The sequence below is a fragment of the Aptenodytes forsteri genome, unplaced genomic scaffold, assembly GCF_000699145.1.
Source record: "Aptenodytes forsteri isolate BGI_AS27 unplaced genomic scaffold, ASM69914v1 Scaffold523, whole genome shotgun sequence".
Classification (NCBI taxonomy): domain Eukaryota; kingdom Metazoa; phylum Chordata; class Aves; order Sphenisciformes; family Spheniscidae; genus Aptenodytes; species Aptenodytes forsteri.
Genome location: NW_008794159.1, coordinates 1,040,614 through 1,055,283, shown reverse-complemented (window position 1 = coordinate 1,055,283; position 14,670 = coordinate 1,040,614). Strand labels below are relative to the sequence as shown.

General features: G+C 43.5%; 2 protein-coding genes across 2 annotated transcripts in view; both read right to left on the bottom strand.

Moving 5' to 3' along the window:
- Positions 1–7,774, bottom strand: part of MRPL3 (mitochondrial ribosomal protein L3) — a 32,529-nt gene extending 24,755 nt beyond the window's left edge. Inside the window, exons 1-4 of the mRNA XM_009280533.1 lie at positions 7,400–7,774; positions 5,504–5,696; positions 4,150–4,241; positions 3,201–3,299 (exon numbers count right to left, since the gene is read on the bottom strand). Of these exons, the coding sequence (XP_009278808.1) occupies positions 3,201–3,299; positions 4,150–4,241; positions 5,504–5,696; positions 7,400–7,774 (759 nt within the window). The remainder of the gene's footprint in view (positions 1–3,200; positions 3,300–4,149; positions 4,242–5,503; positions 5,697–7,399) is intronic.
- A 5,743-nt stretch (positions 7,775–13,517) lies between these two features.
- Positions 13,518–14,670, bottom strand: part of CPNE4 (copine 4) — a 204,419-nt gene continuing 203,266 nt past the window's right edge. Inside the window, exon 15 of the mRNA XM_009280456.2 lies at positions 13,518–13,673. Within this exon, the coding sequence (XP_009278731.1) occupies positions 13,542–13,673 (132 nt within the window). The 3' untranslated portion in view covers positions 13,518–13,541. The remainder of the gene's footprint in view (positions 13,674–14,670) is intronic.

Sequence of the window (14,670 nt, the reverse complement as noted above, 5' to 3'; positions counted from 1 at the left end):
AGCATCTGACAATACTGTCACACTTGGATAGTCACATCTCCGAGGTCCACTTCTCAAAAATTCTGTGCAGTTCTCTCTCTCTCAAAAATAATTTTGTGTTTTTTAAGACAAAATAATGTGAATAACTTTAAAATTGTTACTTAGTTTATTTTGAAAATCTGCACGTTGCCCTTCCTTTTGTTTTTAAAAATCTGTTAAAAAGTGTTAGGAGAACAGAGGAAGTTTTGTGAAGAATGAGGGAGCAAGATGATGAGGATCTCTGACTTAGACACTAACCAGAAATTTTAACTTTATGAATCCGTCCTTACTTGAGGAGAAAGTGTGGATACAAAGTCTTTGAGAGTTAAAAAGTTTTTTTGAGTGATTTGTTAACTTGAGTTCATAGTACAAAACAGTTCAAATACCTTTAAAAAAAAAAAAAAAAAAAGAGTCATCAACTAAATACAAAATCTCCCGTAAGACCACAAAAATTTGAGGCACCAACGGAGGACAACTGTATTAAACTGTAGTACCATATGCAAGAATTAAAAATAAAGAAATCCCCTTTCTACTAAACGCCTGCATATCAATCCTTTATTTCCACTGTTATGTAGAACTGCTGCCTTAGATGACAGCAAGGGGAGCTCTGTGCTCAGCATGGGTGCCTGGAAAGAGCTACCACAGCTGAAGAAAAGCATAGTGAAGTCAAAGGATAAAAATCGCTTACATCTCAAGAATCCTACTACAGCCTTGCACTGTTCTACTTCAACAACAAGTTTTCTTCAAACAGTCAGGTCAGAGAGATGTATTTCTACGAACAAAACACCGCAGTCTTTACAAAGCCTTCCTAAAAAGCAATACTGGAGAGAAGAACATTGAGTGAATTCTCAGATGTTCTTATTTTTAAAAAGACCAACAATATCTTCCAGTATTATAGGAAAATGATCGCTATGCCCTCACTTAAGGAAAGCATATAAAATATTTTTGACAAAAATTGTTAGAACACTGACAGAATTGTACTTTTGAGAATAATTTTGCATTTAAAAAAATAATGAAAAATCTGTTCACTTATAATAGACTGACATACATCAAGCTAAAAAGGGAAAAAAAATAGACTGACATACATCAAGCTAAAAAGGAAAAAAAAATAGACTGACATACATCAAGCTAAAAAGGAAAAAAAAAATCTTGCTAAAAATGCAATACCCCTTATCATTTAAGCAATTTGACACTCAAAAGAAATACATGAAACTCTTTGTTAGTAAAATTACCGAGGGAATCATTAGATTAAATTCATTAAAAATCAGTTGCTGTGAGGAATCTGAGGAAAACAGATGTTCCGATGAGGAATTACAGAAGATAAACGGCTTATGCTAATACAATACGGTACCATTCAGCTTTCTTTGAATTCTCACTTTCAGACACTTCAGAGAGAAAAGAAACACACAAAAAGACTGATAAACATAGGAAAGCAATGATTCAAACCTGCAGCTAAACCACAGAATGACATCGTTTGTTAGTACCTTAACAAGTAAAACTGTTCAGAATCGGCATGCCAAATTCTTTATTAGAAATCATCTAGTTTATACAATGGTGGTGATGATAACAACAACAACACAGAGCTCAGTCTCAGGCCAGGTCCTCACCACAGATTGGTCTAAGGATATTTAATTAATTTCTTTATTAAAATGAGTCTAAGTTCAACCAAATTAATAGGAGCTAAATTGGAAAAAGTTATGTCCAAGAGAGTCTTTAACATAACTCAAACTACTAAAAAATCCTCGAGTTGACTTTTTAGGCAGTTTGGCTTTGAAGAAGTTTTCTTAGTTCTCAAGAGCTGTTTAAAGATAAATTTTCTATATACCTCCTTGCTTCCTGCATATTTTTACTCTGACGACATATTGAATCACTGATAACATCGTTTTTATGAAAAGATCAACTGTAAGGAGTCTAATGTGCATAATACAACTTGAAAATTATTATTCACATGATTCTTGCATGTCTTAAACCAAGGTAACAGGAAAGAAAAAACACAGCTGCCATTTCTCCAGGAAAAATGTCACACCTGGAAAGTGGGAACGGACTAAAGTGACAGGATAGACACCTGAAAAGTACAAGCAACGATGGTGAAACGTGGCATAAACCCACCGAATAAAAGAAAGATATCTTAAAATGTAAGCCTGTTCAAAATCAGTAGAATATACTATAAAAGCCAACAGATTTATCAAATGAAAAAAGCTCACCTCCACTGAAGCAAAAACAAGTACACAGATTAATTTTGAGGCTCTGCGACAACCTTCTGTTTGAAAAAGGGAAATACATGTCCTCAAAAAGCCACAATCACAAACTGAGATAATCTGCTTAGTAATCACGAGTCCTATTTTTTTTTTTACTTGCCTAAATCAAACAAATGAGTGTCAGGATACTGCAAGAAGTGAAAAGTGATATTTTATAGAAATAATGGATCACAGAAACTGCAATCCTCTGAGGGAAAGCTTTATTCCTGCCTTGATCTATAATTCAATTTTCCTCCTCAGGAACGACAGCTCTGCTAGACAACCTTAGCCATTGAAGGCGGCTGGGAATTCCGCATCAGGCATTTGGGGTGTCTAAACAAGTGAGTGGTTTTGATATTGCTGTTGATGAGCTATAATCATGAAGCTATCTTCCTGAAAATTTAAGTCTTAAACTTATTCACCAGTAAAACTATATGCAAATTAAGCAATCTCAACAGACCTGTGGAAAAATTACAACTAAAGCTAATAAAATAGTATGGAAGAGTAAGCTAGAGAACGAAGTCTTCTAAACAACCGATGAAGCTGGATAAGTTTACAACAGGCCACTAATGCGTGTTACTTGCAGTCCTGGTCTTGTATTGCATCTCCACAGACATGGCGAACACACACGTTTGTACATTGTTGATGACCCTTCAGACCCTTTCATCAGCATGGGATACTGCACATCAAAGCAACTTCCTAAACCCACAGCTTTCCTCGAGAATCAGGAGGCAAAACTTTCAAAAAGTTCTTCTTGCTATTCTCTTAACCAAGAATCGACACTAGCATTAGGAAATAAGCAAGGGTGGATGTGACAAAAGGTCAGTTCCAAAGCATGCATGTCTGCCAATTAATCTTTTAGAGAAGTCTACCTGTGCTACTTTTGTACTGTAACCGCAACAGAAACAACTATTCTAACAAAAACACCCAAAGTGGTTCACTTACAGAAAAAGGAGATGCGTTTTTGCCTCCAACAAGTAGCTTAGATGTTTTTCCACCTGACTCTTCCTTTGAAACGTATCTTAAAACATGGCAATCTTGCACCTGAAGAGAAGAAAAACAGTGTTTATTTGAGGATAAACAGATGTGTACACTTTGAGACCATCATAAGATATTATCAAAACAAGTGAAACAAAGTCAGTCTCTGTTTTCATTTGTATCTATATAACAGGAGATACAGCCTACAAGTAGGGGAGCGTGTTACCTTTTTACCATAGACATTCTTTTTCCAATCAATTAAAGGCTTATCTTAGAAAAAAATATTAGTAGAATGCAAACTGTATTTTCATAAATGCTCTAGAAATTGAATAAACTTTTATAGCTATATTTTGCCTGCAAGATGTGCAAAATCCCTACTGAATGCAGTGGCCAAGCATACAGTAAGAGCCCACGTTTTAGATTCCTGTCCCTTTGCCCTGTAAATCCCATGTCCTTCACAGCCCCGGTTGATCATACGGCAGCAACAGCTCAGTGGAACAGCTTCATCATAGTAGTATCTGCCGGAGAATATGAAGAAGCAGCTTCAGGGCTACAAAGGCTCAGTAACCAAGGTGAAACTAATACCAAAGTGCCTGCAGGTAGCAAAAAAAAAAAAAAGGTGAAGTGGGGTAGTTAACCCCAGTTTTATGTTGCCTCCCATCTCCCCTCACCTAGGTAATATTATGCACAGTTCTGCAGCACTTGAAGAACTGAGGCAGAAGGCAGACCGCTCCTAGAAAGTTTAGAATATAAACAGAGAATAGGCACAGTGTACTATGCAGGGCTGAAAGAAATCTTTCCTTTCGTTAGGGATTTCCTACTCTGTACAAGTGATAAGTTTCACTTTTTGCCTGAAACTTCTGGTTAACAATCTGAATACGGTATAGGAGATTAAATTAATTACGATTTATTTCACCTTAAGGAGTGTGACAGCATGTTTTTTTCCTGACTTGGTCCATATTGGCATCATTCCCAGTTTTACTGCAACAACACCAACTCTGATGGAATCTGTAGATCAAAACAGAACATGGATGCAACTCCACACTTGATATTTGAAAGAGCCTATCTCATAACTTGCAAAGTCCCGTTAACTCAGACCTTTCCTAGGGAGCTGGGGAAGGAGACAAAACATCACTGACTCCCTGCGGGTAGTCTGGCAATAACCTGTTCACTGTTTTTAATTCTGTTAGCAGTAAAGTTCTATTTGTTCCAGTTGTGTTGGACAGAACACGCAAAACGGCTCTCCATTAAGTTCAGAACAACCAACACTTCAGACATTTTCTTTTTTAGAAAATACAACACTAATGTAGTCAGTTTCACTAGAGCCAAACTAACTACTGAAAAGTTTACTGCAGTAGGTTCCTCCCACCCCGACCTCTGCGTATTTTTGTCACTGTAACTGTAGAGCAAAGGCAACCTGTCAAGTCTGGATTCTGACAGTCCATGGCATGAAAAACAGAACACTTAAGATGAAGAATAAATGCTTTAAAGTTTGAAAAATGCTCTTTGCTCCAGTTTCCACTGTCATACCCAAGGATCTTGTCATGGATTTGCAGACTCTGTTGCTTGCTGTCAAATGATGTGACCCTTTGGAAGACTCAAAACCTTTCTGTTGTGTTCTAGTGCGTAAGACTTCGGACATTAGGAAAAGGTTCTTCACTGAGAGGGTGGTCTGTCACTGGGACAGGCTCTCCAGGGAAGTGGTCATGGCACCAAGCCTGTCAGAGTTCAAGGAACATCTGGATGATGCTCTTAGTCATATGGTTTAGTTTTAGGCAGTCCTGTGAGGAGCAGGGAGTTGGACTCGATGATCCTTATGGGTCCCTTCCAACTTGAGATATTCTATGATTCTATGAGTCACTGAATAGAAGTGGGATGTGTTACATACTACAGTTTTTCTTCAGAGTCCAGCAGTATTTACAAGAACATTTTCAAGTTCATATACTTTATTCTAGGGAGTCTTTTTTGATTAATTCATAGTTTATTATTTTGTCATTGTGCAGCAATGGGACTGGCCAAGCACTGATTTGGACTAAAACCTAAGTTCTTACAACGTTCTTAACACCTTGTAATATTTTAAATGCTTTTTAGAGAACTGATGTTCTCTAAATGTTACATTTACTGATTTACTAGGAGATGTGTTGGACGACTGAGGTAAAAACAAAAAGGAAAATACTTTACAAGACACAATCCTGATGTTACTGAATACGACAACACAACAACAATAATTCCAGCATGAGCGTGGTATTTCAGAAGAGATACTTTCTCACCTGGTTTCCACTCATTCAATGGCCATGGCTCATCTTTCAGAGGGCACAGCTTGCTGTCTGTCTGAGCTTTGTATTCCTCCGCAGTTGTCTTCTTGAGGAATTGGACATTCTCTTCAGAAAGATGCTCATGCCACCACGTTGTACTGTTAATGTGCCTGACTACAAAGCCCAGCTGCCCCCTTTCCAGTGGTGGGAAAAAGTTTTAAGTGTCTTATCAGTTCAAATAATGTCTCATAACATGTATGTCCGTAATGTAATACATACTACATAATTATATCATTACATTATACAGTCATAAAGACCAAAATTATACTAGCAAGCTATTCAACCACCATCACTCAAACTGGCCGCCCCTGACCAACAACACCTAATTATTTGTCATGCTCTCATCTAACTTTTAAAGTATTCTAAAATACACCAAAGGGGGGCAAGCAACAACAAATCAAACCACCACTCTTTCTATGATAAAAAAAAAGCTAGATCCGTGAACGAAGAGAGAGCAGTGGGTGTTGTTTACTTTAACTTTAGCAAGGCTTTCAACACAATCTCCTGTGGCATGCTTCTATCCAAGCTGGGATGTTATGGCATGGACGGCAGGGCTATCAGATGGGCAAAAACCTGACTGGATCATCAGGCTGAAAGAGTCGTGGTTAATGGTTTGCACTCTACCAGAAGACCAGTTACAAGTAGAGTTCCTCAAGAGTCTGTTTGGGGACTTGCCCAGTTTAATATCTTTATCAGTGACCTGTAAGAGGGGATGAGTGCACCTTTCTTAAGTTTGCAAATAAAACTGAACTGAAGGGAGCAGCTGATAATGCTCAAGGGCATCCCTCTGCCAGTCAGAGGGACAGGCCAACAAGGAACCTGATGAAATTCATAAAGGAGAGATGCAAAGTCCCACACCTGGGATGGAATAACCTCTTGCAAGGGTAGAGGCCATGACTTCAGCAGAGCTGCTCCCCAGCCAGGCAAAGGACCTGGGAGTCCTGGGGGGCAAAAAGGTAAAAAAGGAGCCAGCAGGCTCCTGGCTGACAGCAGCCTGGGCTGTATCAACAGAAGCATGGTCAGGAGATCAAGGGAAGCAGTTATCGTCCTTTCTCCAGCACTCGAAGTAGACCACATCTGCAATACTAAATTCAGTTTTGGGTCCCCAGAACAACAGTGATGTTTATAAACGAGTGAGTACAGCAGTGGTACACAAAAATACAGGGGCTGGAGCACTTGCCCTGTGAGGAGGATTGAGGTAACTGGGCTTTTTTAGTCTGGAAAAGAGGAGGCTTAGGGGGGACCTGACAGCAGCTTTCCAATACCTATGAGAAGGTTACTGAAAAAACAGAGCCATGCCACGTTTACTGAGGTGCATGCCAGGAAAATGAGAGAATTGGTATAAACTGAAAAAGGGGGTTCTGATTTGACATAAGGAAAAAATGTTCAGCCTGAGGACAGTCAAACACTGGAACAGGGGCCCAGAGACACTGTGCAGCCTCTGCCCTTCGAGGCTCTCAAGGCCAAACCAGACAAAGCCTGAAACAACCTGGTCTGACCTCAGAGCTGGCCGCACTGTGAGCAGGTTAGACTAAAAACCTCCTGAGCTCCCTTCCAGCCCCGACAATGATTTTACATTCACTGCTAAACAGCTCACTATACTGCCGTAATTTTTGTGAGGGCTAAGAAAAGCTTGAATGCTTCTCAATCCTCAGCAAGTACAATGAAACAGATAACAATACAGTTAGCGAATGCACGTGGCTAGCTGCAACAGCTGGCCAAGGCGACTCAAATGGGGGGAAGACCTCACCCAAGGGGGTGATGCGAGAGGACGTGCAGAAGGTGCAGCAGCAGGTCAAGTCACTCAGAATGAAGCAAAGATACTGCCCCAGCGGTAAACCGCGACCCTACCGCCTTTGCACATGCAAACTTTCCGGGCGCTGCCAACAGGCTGCACCCAGAGGCCTCTCCAAACGGTGGAGACGGTGGAGACCAGAGGCGCCGCCGAGGGGAAGGGGCCGCCGGGCCGGCCGTCACCCCGGGGCTGCGACAGGGGCCGGGTCCCCCTCTGCCCCCGCTCTTGGCCCAGGGCCCAGCAGCCCCCAGCCCCGCGACCGTTGGCGGAGCCTCCGCCGGCTTCCGCCGCCGCCTGGTCCGACGCTGAAAACTTTCCGTGCTGCCTCGGAAAGAAGGTTCCGGCCCGCGCTCCCGGCGGCGGAAGGCAGTGTACTCAAAAGTTAACAAAAACTCCCAAACCAACCCAAAGACGTGGTCGTGCGTTAGCATTCCCCCGCACCGCTGGCCCTAGCGGCTTCCCAAACCGGCCGAGGGGGACAGGTTACTCGACCCCCCAGCCGAAGGCACCTGCCCTGTGGCACCACCTGGGGTTTAACCTGGGCCCTGGCTGGCGGCCAGTTGGGCTTCCCCGTGCCCAGGGGCGAGTGCTGTCCGAAGGCCCCAAGGGTCAGGGCTGCAGCACCCGTGGCCGATGGGGCTTCTCTGAGACGGGGGGAAGACCTCACCCAAGGGGGTGATGCGAGAGGATGTGCAGAAATGGCCGTGGGCACCCGTTCCCCTCGACCCTGCCAGCACTGCCATCGCTCCCTTGCCTCCATTCCGGCCGCGAGCTGGCAAAATCCAACAAATAAGTGTCAGTAAGTGAAGGTGTCCAGTGGTGGGTGAAGTTTATAGCTGGTAAGCACCACTTAGGCACACAGGGTTGCAGGACCCTCGCATGGATTCAAAACCTTCCTCTACCATGCAGGTGTCAAGCGGACGCCTGGGGGGTTTGGGCAGAAACCTCTTTGCTTTATCAAACCACTGCAGCGTGTGGGGCTTAACTGCTTCAGGAGCTCCTTGCGAGTGGGTAGGCCACGTAAGGGCAGGAGGGCAACGTTTGTGGCAAGTATTATATTTATGTTGTAGTCAGTGACATTACTGGTAAAGTTAACGCAGGTGGGCCAGACAGAGGATTTCTGGGCAGCCTGGCACAGGGCTGGTGCCTCTGCCTCTCTGGCTTCAGTGAGATCTGGCTTTCGTCTGTATTCAGAATTAATTCGCCCTTTTTTCTGAGCAGGGCACCAGCACAGCTGACAGTGCACTAGGCAGGATAGCGAATGGGTATGAACCCAAGATTCCCTTTTGGTTTCAACAGAATTTTCAAGATATGTGACCGTTCAGTGTGGCCAGCCGAAGTCCATCATTGCTTCTGCTCTTTACCCTGCCTCTCCGTTTTCTTCCCCGCTGTGGCATGCGTGTGTGGTGCACTCGAGGCTTGTGGCCAGCTAACCAGATCCAAGAGGCTGTAGGCACCTCAAAGTGGGTAACAGTGAGCAGAATTTTGGCATTCGCACCCAAAACTGTGATCCAGAAAACTACCAACAGCTTTCTCTCTCTCCCCCCCCCCCCCCCCCCCCCCCCCCCCCCCCCCCCCCCCCCCCCCCCCCCCCCCCCCCCCCCCCCCCCCCCCCCCCCCCCCCCCCCCCCCCCCCCCCCCCCCCCCCCCCCCCCCCCCCCCCCCCCCCCCCCCCCCCCCCCCCCCCCCCCCCCCCCCCCCCCCCCCCCCCCCCCCCCCCCCCCCCCCCCCCCCCCCCCCCCCCCCCCCCCCCCCCCCCCCCCCCCCCCCCCCCCCCCCCCCCCCCCCCCCCCCCCCCCCCCCCCCCCCCCCCCCCCCCCCCCCCCCCCCCCCCCCCCCCCCCCCCCCCCCCCCCCCCCCCCCCCCCCCCCCCCCCCCCCCCCCCCCCCCCCCCCCCCCCCCCCCCCCCCCCCCCCCCCCCCCCCCCCCCCCCCCCCCCCCCCCCCCCCCCCCCCCCCCCCCCCCCCCCCCCCCCCCCCCCGTATTTTCTCTGTGGCAAATGGCACTTCCTGTAAATAAAGGGAAAAAACAACCTGAGAAATGTAACCTTATCCTAGGAGTCCTCCAGCTCATCCTTCCCATTCCAAAAAATGTGAGTAAATGTACCTATGTTTTGTGCCTGAAATATCGACGCTACTTAGGAGTAAAGGGAGTTTGTCTAGTACCTCTTTCACTCTGGAAAGGTTGGAGATAAGTTTAGATTTCCATAGCAGGTGTGACTGCAAGACCTGTAATCCCAGGTGAGAAAGGTCAATCTGAATAACCAGTTGGGTTCTTTCTGGGAGTAAGCCATGTGCTGTGTGAGCAGCTGGGGAGCCAAGCTGAAGGAGGCAGCTCTGTTTAACTCATCAGCAAAGACCTTACTGCAATACAATAATGAGGCTCACTAAACCATGCACCACTCTATCACAGTATTTGGTGTGCGGGTAAACCCAAGGGATGTAGTTGAGTGTTGCAGACCTGCAGGGCTGTGTCATACAAACCTGCTCAGAGCAGGGGCCTTCCACCCGTGCATTTTGGAATATCATCTCTGCAACCTGCAGCAAGCCTTGGCTTAAACCACTGTTCTCCATCACACTCCGCAGGTCTCTAACGGATCAAACTGTAAACCTTTTAGCTGTCATCAGTTGTGTACCTTTGACATCTGGAGACTAAAAGACATGTTTTAAAGCAACACTATTATTATAATTTCATTTTCATTTCGTACCTGTAGACTCTTTCATCAAATGCTATAGAACACTGTATTGCTTATCATGGGAGGAACTTGACACAGGTAGGTTTTACCTTAGGGTAATAAGCAATTAGCAGTGTGTTAGTGCTTTTTTTTATTATTGTAGACTTAGTTTCCCCTAAACAACTAAAAATACAACTCAGCACAGCATCTAGCTCAAGAATTATGGATGTTAATGTATTTTGGGCTAATAGGGATCGTGAATATCTTTGAGTATTCTGGAACTTTTGGGGTTTGAATCGGATTTGAGAGACAGTAAAAAGGAAGGCAGGATTGCAGTTAGCAGAGAAGATACTTTAGATCATCAATTACCTCAAAAGGACAAGATATAATCTATTTTAAAAGAGTTTTCAGAATTTAAAAGGATCCATCAAAAGGCAGTAAAAGTTTAAATTTGCATAAAAAATCTACGAGAAAAATTGATGGTGGTTCTGCCTAAAGGCAGAATGGCCTCGCTAAAACCCTAAGTAGATAAAACAGGAGAAAAAATGCCATTTCAGAGATATATTCATATACTTAATGATATTACCCTGCACAAAGCCCACACTATCTTATTGCACTGAGTAACCTGGAGCAATGAAAATGACATTCAAAGCCTCATTAGAAAGCCTTTACCATATGGCTAGTTTGTCTTCTGTGCATTCTCCTACACCAGCTCACCACACTATTAAGTGTTTGTTTTAGCTGCTGGAACCTATATAGATTGAAGGAGATTTCCAATTGATTTTTCAATATCATGGAGGTGTCTTTTCAAATACCTTGAGGGCTGCTACAGAATTGCTGATCTAGATTACCACTGATAATGATTAGTTTTTAAGTACAAAACATTTATAGTCTGGATTGTGTGAAGTAAACAGAAAGATCTGCAGCAACTGTGATTCTCTTGAGGCACTTGTATAGCCCACCTACATACATGAAAATGACTGATGATTTATATAGCTCAGCATACACTAACCATTGAACAACCACGTGTTGATCTCTGTGTTTTATGTGATGCTACATTATAGAAGCAGCTTGTAACACCTCTGCTAATGAAGAGCTGTAACTGCCCAATTCCATGTAACCATAAACACTTCAAAAATCAGTTTAGCCAAGGAACGATTTATCTGATTCCTAATTTTTCTTGCTGAAAGCTTTCTTCTACTTTCCTTCAGTCTGGCAAATAATAAAGAAAAGGCTTAACCCCTCCTCAGCCGTACATTACATCCCTAAATCCATGCCCATGGTAAAGTAATACTCTTTACGTGGTGAGAGCACCATCATGCCTCTGAGGATCTCAAATCACTTTTCAAATATTAAAGTCCCCCAGTACCATTGTGAGATATTTATGAATACGTGGCAGTGTCCTTCATTTTACAGATGAGGAATCCGAGGACCAGAAAAGTTAAACAACTTGCCCAAGATTACAAAATAAGATACTGGAGGAGCCAAGAACATGGAGTCACTGAATTTTCAGTCATGTGCTTTAACAGCTAGAAAATGCTCCTTCTGAGAATAGGGAAGGAAAGAAAAAAGGGGGGAAATGGGAATAAGAAACTAGATATGTTGTAGATAAGAATTAAGATACGTTGGCAGAGTGGTGTATGAGATATAAGAGAAAATCACAGTAGCTTCCAGCTGAAATACATCCACAGAGGGAGAGATGTGCAGCCCGCTGGGGTAAGCTCTCAAATGAACAGTCAGCCATTAAATGGAAACGTGGGTTTGAGATCTATCAGTTGGGACATCTTCAGACAATTTATACCTATGACCAAGTAACACTGGCTGCTGTTCAATATCCGATCAGCTGAAGGAATCTTTACTAGCAAGCGTGAACGATTGCGCTGCAGGATATAGATGGAGCAGAACTGAATGTGCTGGGGAGACAGCTCCATGCACCTTGGCTATCCCATTGCCTTCATTTTATGGTACAAAATCATCAATCAAAGCTGATCCCATGGAAGCTACTTCTAAAGGAGAATCAGGGAGCTAGAGTTCTACATTACCTGCAAACTCCTTTAAAAATACATATTTCTAAAACCAAAACCCCTTGCTCACAGGTGAGATTTTCCAAAATGTTCAGCACTGGCCCAAACCAGCTTCTTCTGGAACTAGCAACAAGAATGTTTTCAATTCAGTGGGAGCACAACTCGTCCAAAGCCGTGCCCTTCGGACAATCCCACACAAATTATGTTTGGTCAGATTTTATCCTTAACTTCTAAAAAGTCACATCTTTCACCATTGTCTTTTAGCAAATGAAGAAGCGAAAATTCAAACACTAAGAATAACAATGATCCAATTTCTTTATTTATATACATGAATATTTCAATGGAAAGATCAATCCACTGCCAATCCGTTCTTGTGTGTCCTCTTGAAAAAAAAAAGGTGGCTTGAATATTCTTGTGGTACAAAACCAGTTTTTCTATCACACACAAGTGATCTGTGTGTGCATGAAGTTACAAATCACTGGTTGTCACAAAATCAGGCTGTGCAAAATTTCTTCCGGAAAACGTGTCATGCAAAGTTGGATATTGGGTGTGAGATTAAAAAATACAAATGCAACAAAATAAGAATTCCCAAACATAAGAGATTATAAATTTGGGTAGCCAAAATACGACCCGTTTGCAAGCCAGCCAGATCGTTTGGATTAAGTGGGCATATTTTAAGACATGCAAACCTGATGGATCATGCCCTGCAAGCCAGATCTGTTTACAGCTACGGTCTGAACCCTTCATAACAGCTGGACGTGTCAGGCTTTTGAAAAATTGCTACTCCGACCACAGACTGACTGGACATGTTCGGGTGCCCATGTTATAAGCGGCTAACATCAGAAATGCCCATGCTTCAGGCCAGATATCTCTTGAAACACTTTATTACCCTTTTCTTGGAATATGGAAGTTGAAAGCAGGCAGCCTTGTGGCAGAGAGAGAAATAAAGACAACAACTGCAAAACTGTGTTGTTTTTATTTTAAACATGCAAAATACAGTTCATGCATCTGCCATTTTGAAAAATCTCTCAGTTCATAGCAGATTAAACCAAAGACATTTTGGCTATCGACTCTCAATAAATATTTCAAAATGCTTTACAGTGTAAAGATAAGAAATTTAGCAAAATTTCAACAAACCTGTATAAAAACCAGATACAGATAACTTGTTATTTCAAGGCGACATGCTGTAATGTAAAGAGTTCACTTTTTTTTTTTTCTGGATTTTTTTTCTCATAAAAAGTTTTCAACAATACAACCGCTTAACAGATTTAGTAATGTAAAGAGTTCACTTTTTTTTTTTCTGGATTTTTTTTCTCATAAAAAGTTTTCAACAATACAACCGCTTAACAGATTTAAGCCTTTAGGCTACACATGCAAAAAAAATGGTTATTTTAGTTAAAAATCACCAAAACGTGCTATTTTTTTGTTTCTTTTTTAAGTACAGTAGTTGTAGACAGTAGCATTTTTCTTTTTTGATTTTGTGAAAGAGTGCAGGCGGGTTCATGGAGCTAGTGTCCTGGAAGACTCGTACTCTGACATACATTTTGGTTTTATCCCTTTGCCATTGTAATAGTCCACGACTTGGTTTGGAACTTCAGCCAAAACGCTTTTTGCTAGAGCAGCTGGGGATGCCTGCAGGAAATGGCAGAAAACACACGTGTTAACCTGTCTCTCTGCTAGAAGTACCATGGGTTTTAGAGGCACTGGTGCCATGAGATCAAGGTAGGAAGTATGGTACAGAAATGGAAGGCAAAAAAGACTCACAAGTGAGTGGCACTATTGCTGGAAACTCATTTTGTGAGTCAGTTTGGGCTTGTAGCTGTAGCTGCCTGAAAGTACACTGAAGCCAAAAGTGTTCTGCATGTTTTTCAGGTCCGTTTGGACCTGAAAAGTTCAGGGTAACTGAACTTCCCTGCACTCTGGGAGAGCACCATATCACAATGAAAAGGGCTGCAAAGACTTCATTCATTCATCAGTACTCAGCGAGGAATCCTGTAGAGCTTCAAGTTGAACATGAATGGACATCACTGTAAAAAGGAGGCCTTCATCACCATTCTGCTCTTCAGGATCTGGCATGGTGTTTTAATGGCTGGGGAAGTTTTCCATTCAATAAAAGTATTTTGTTTTCATTGGAATTAAACCATGGTCATGAGAAAGCTTCGATCCTAGGCTTTGTGGAGGCTTTAAAGCTCTTCCTAGAACGTATAAATGGTGGGTGTCAACCAGACTTAAGAACTGATGACCCTGAAATGTAGAGATGGATATAGAGATGGCCACTGGCTTTCGCCACAGGCAGGGAGGAGGGCTACCCCTCAGTGCAATGAGAAACCATGCCCTCCATTGACAACACACAGTTGCTGCTTCACACCCTGACAATGCTTCATTTTAAACAGCGGGGCCTGTGTGTGTTTTGTGGGCAACCATTACCTGCATGTGCTGCAGGGATTTTCTTCAGCCCCTGTATTCAGCAGTGACAGAACTGGGCTCCTGTTCTCCCATGCAGCTCAATAGCACCCTCCTGCCCTGTGTTTTGGATTTGCTTGTTTCTAAGTATTTGGGTAGAGCTGATTCCAACCCCACTGGAGCCAGCCTGCCGGACCATGTTCCCTCTGAGCTCACCACAAAAATG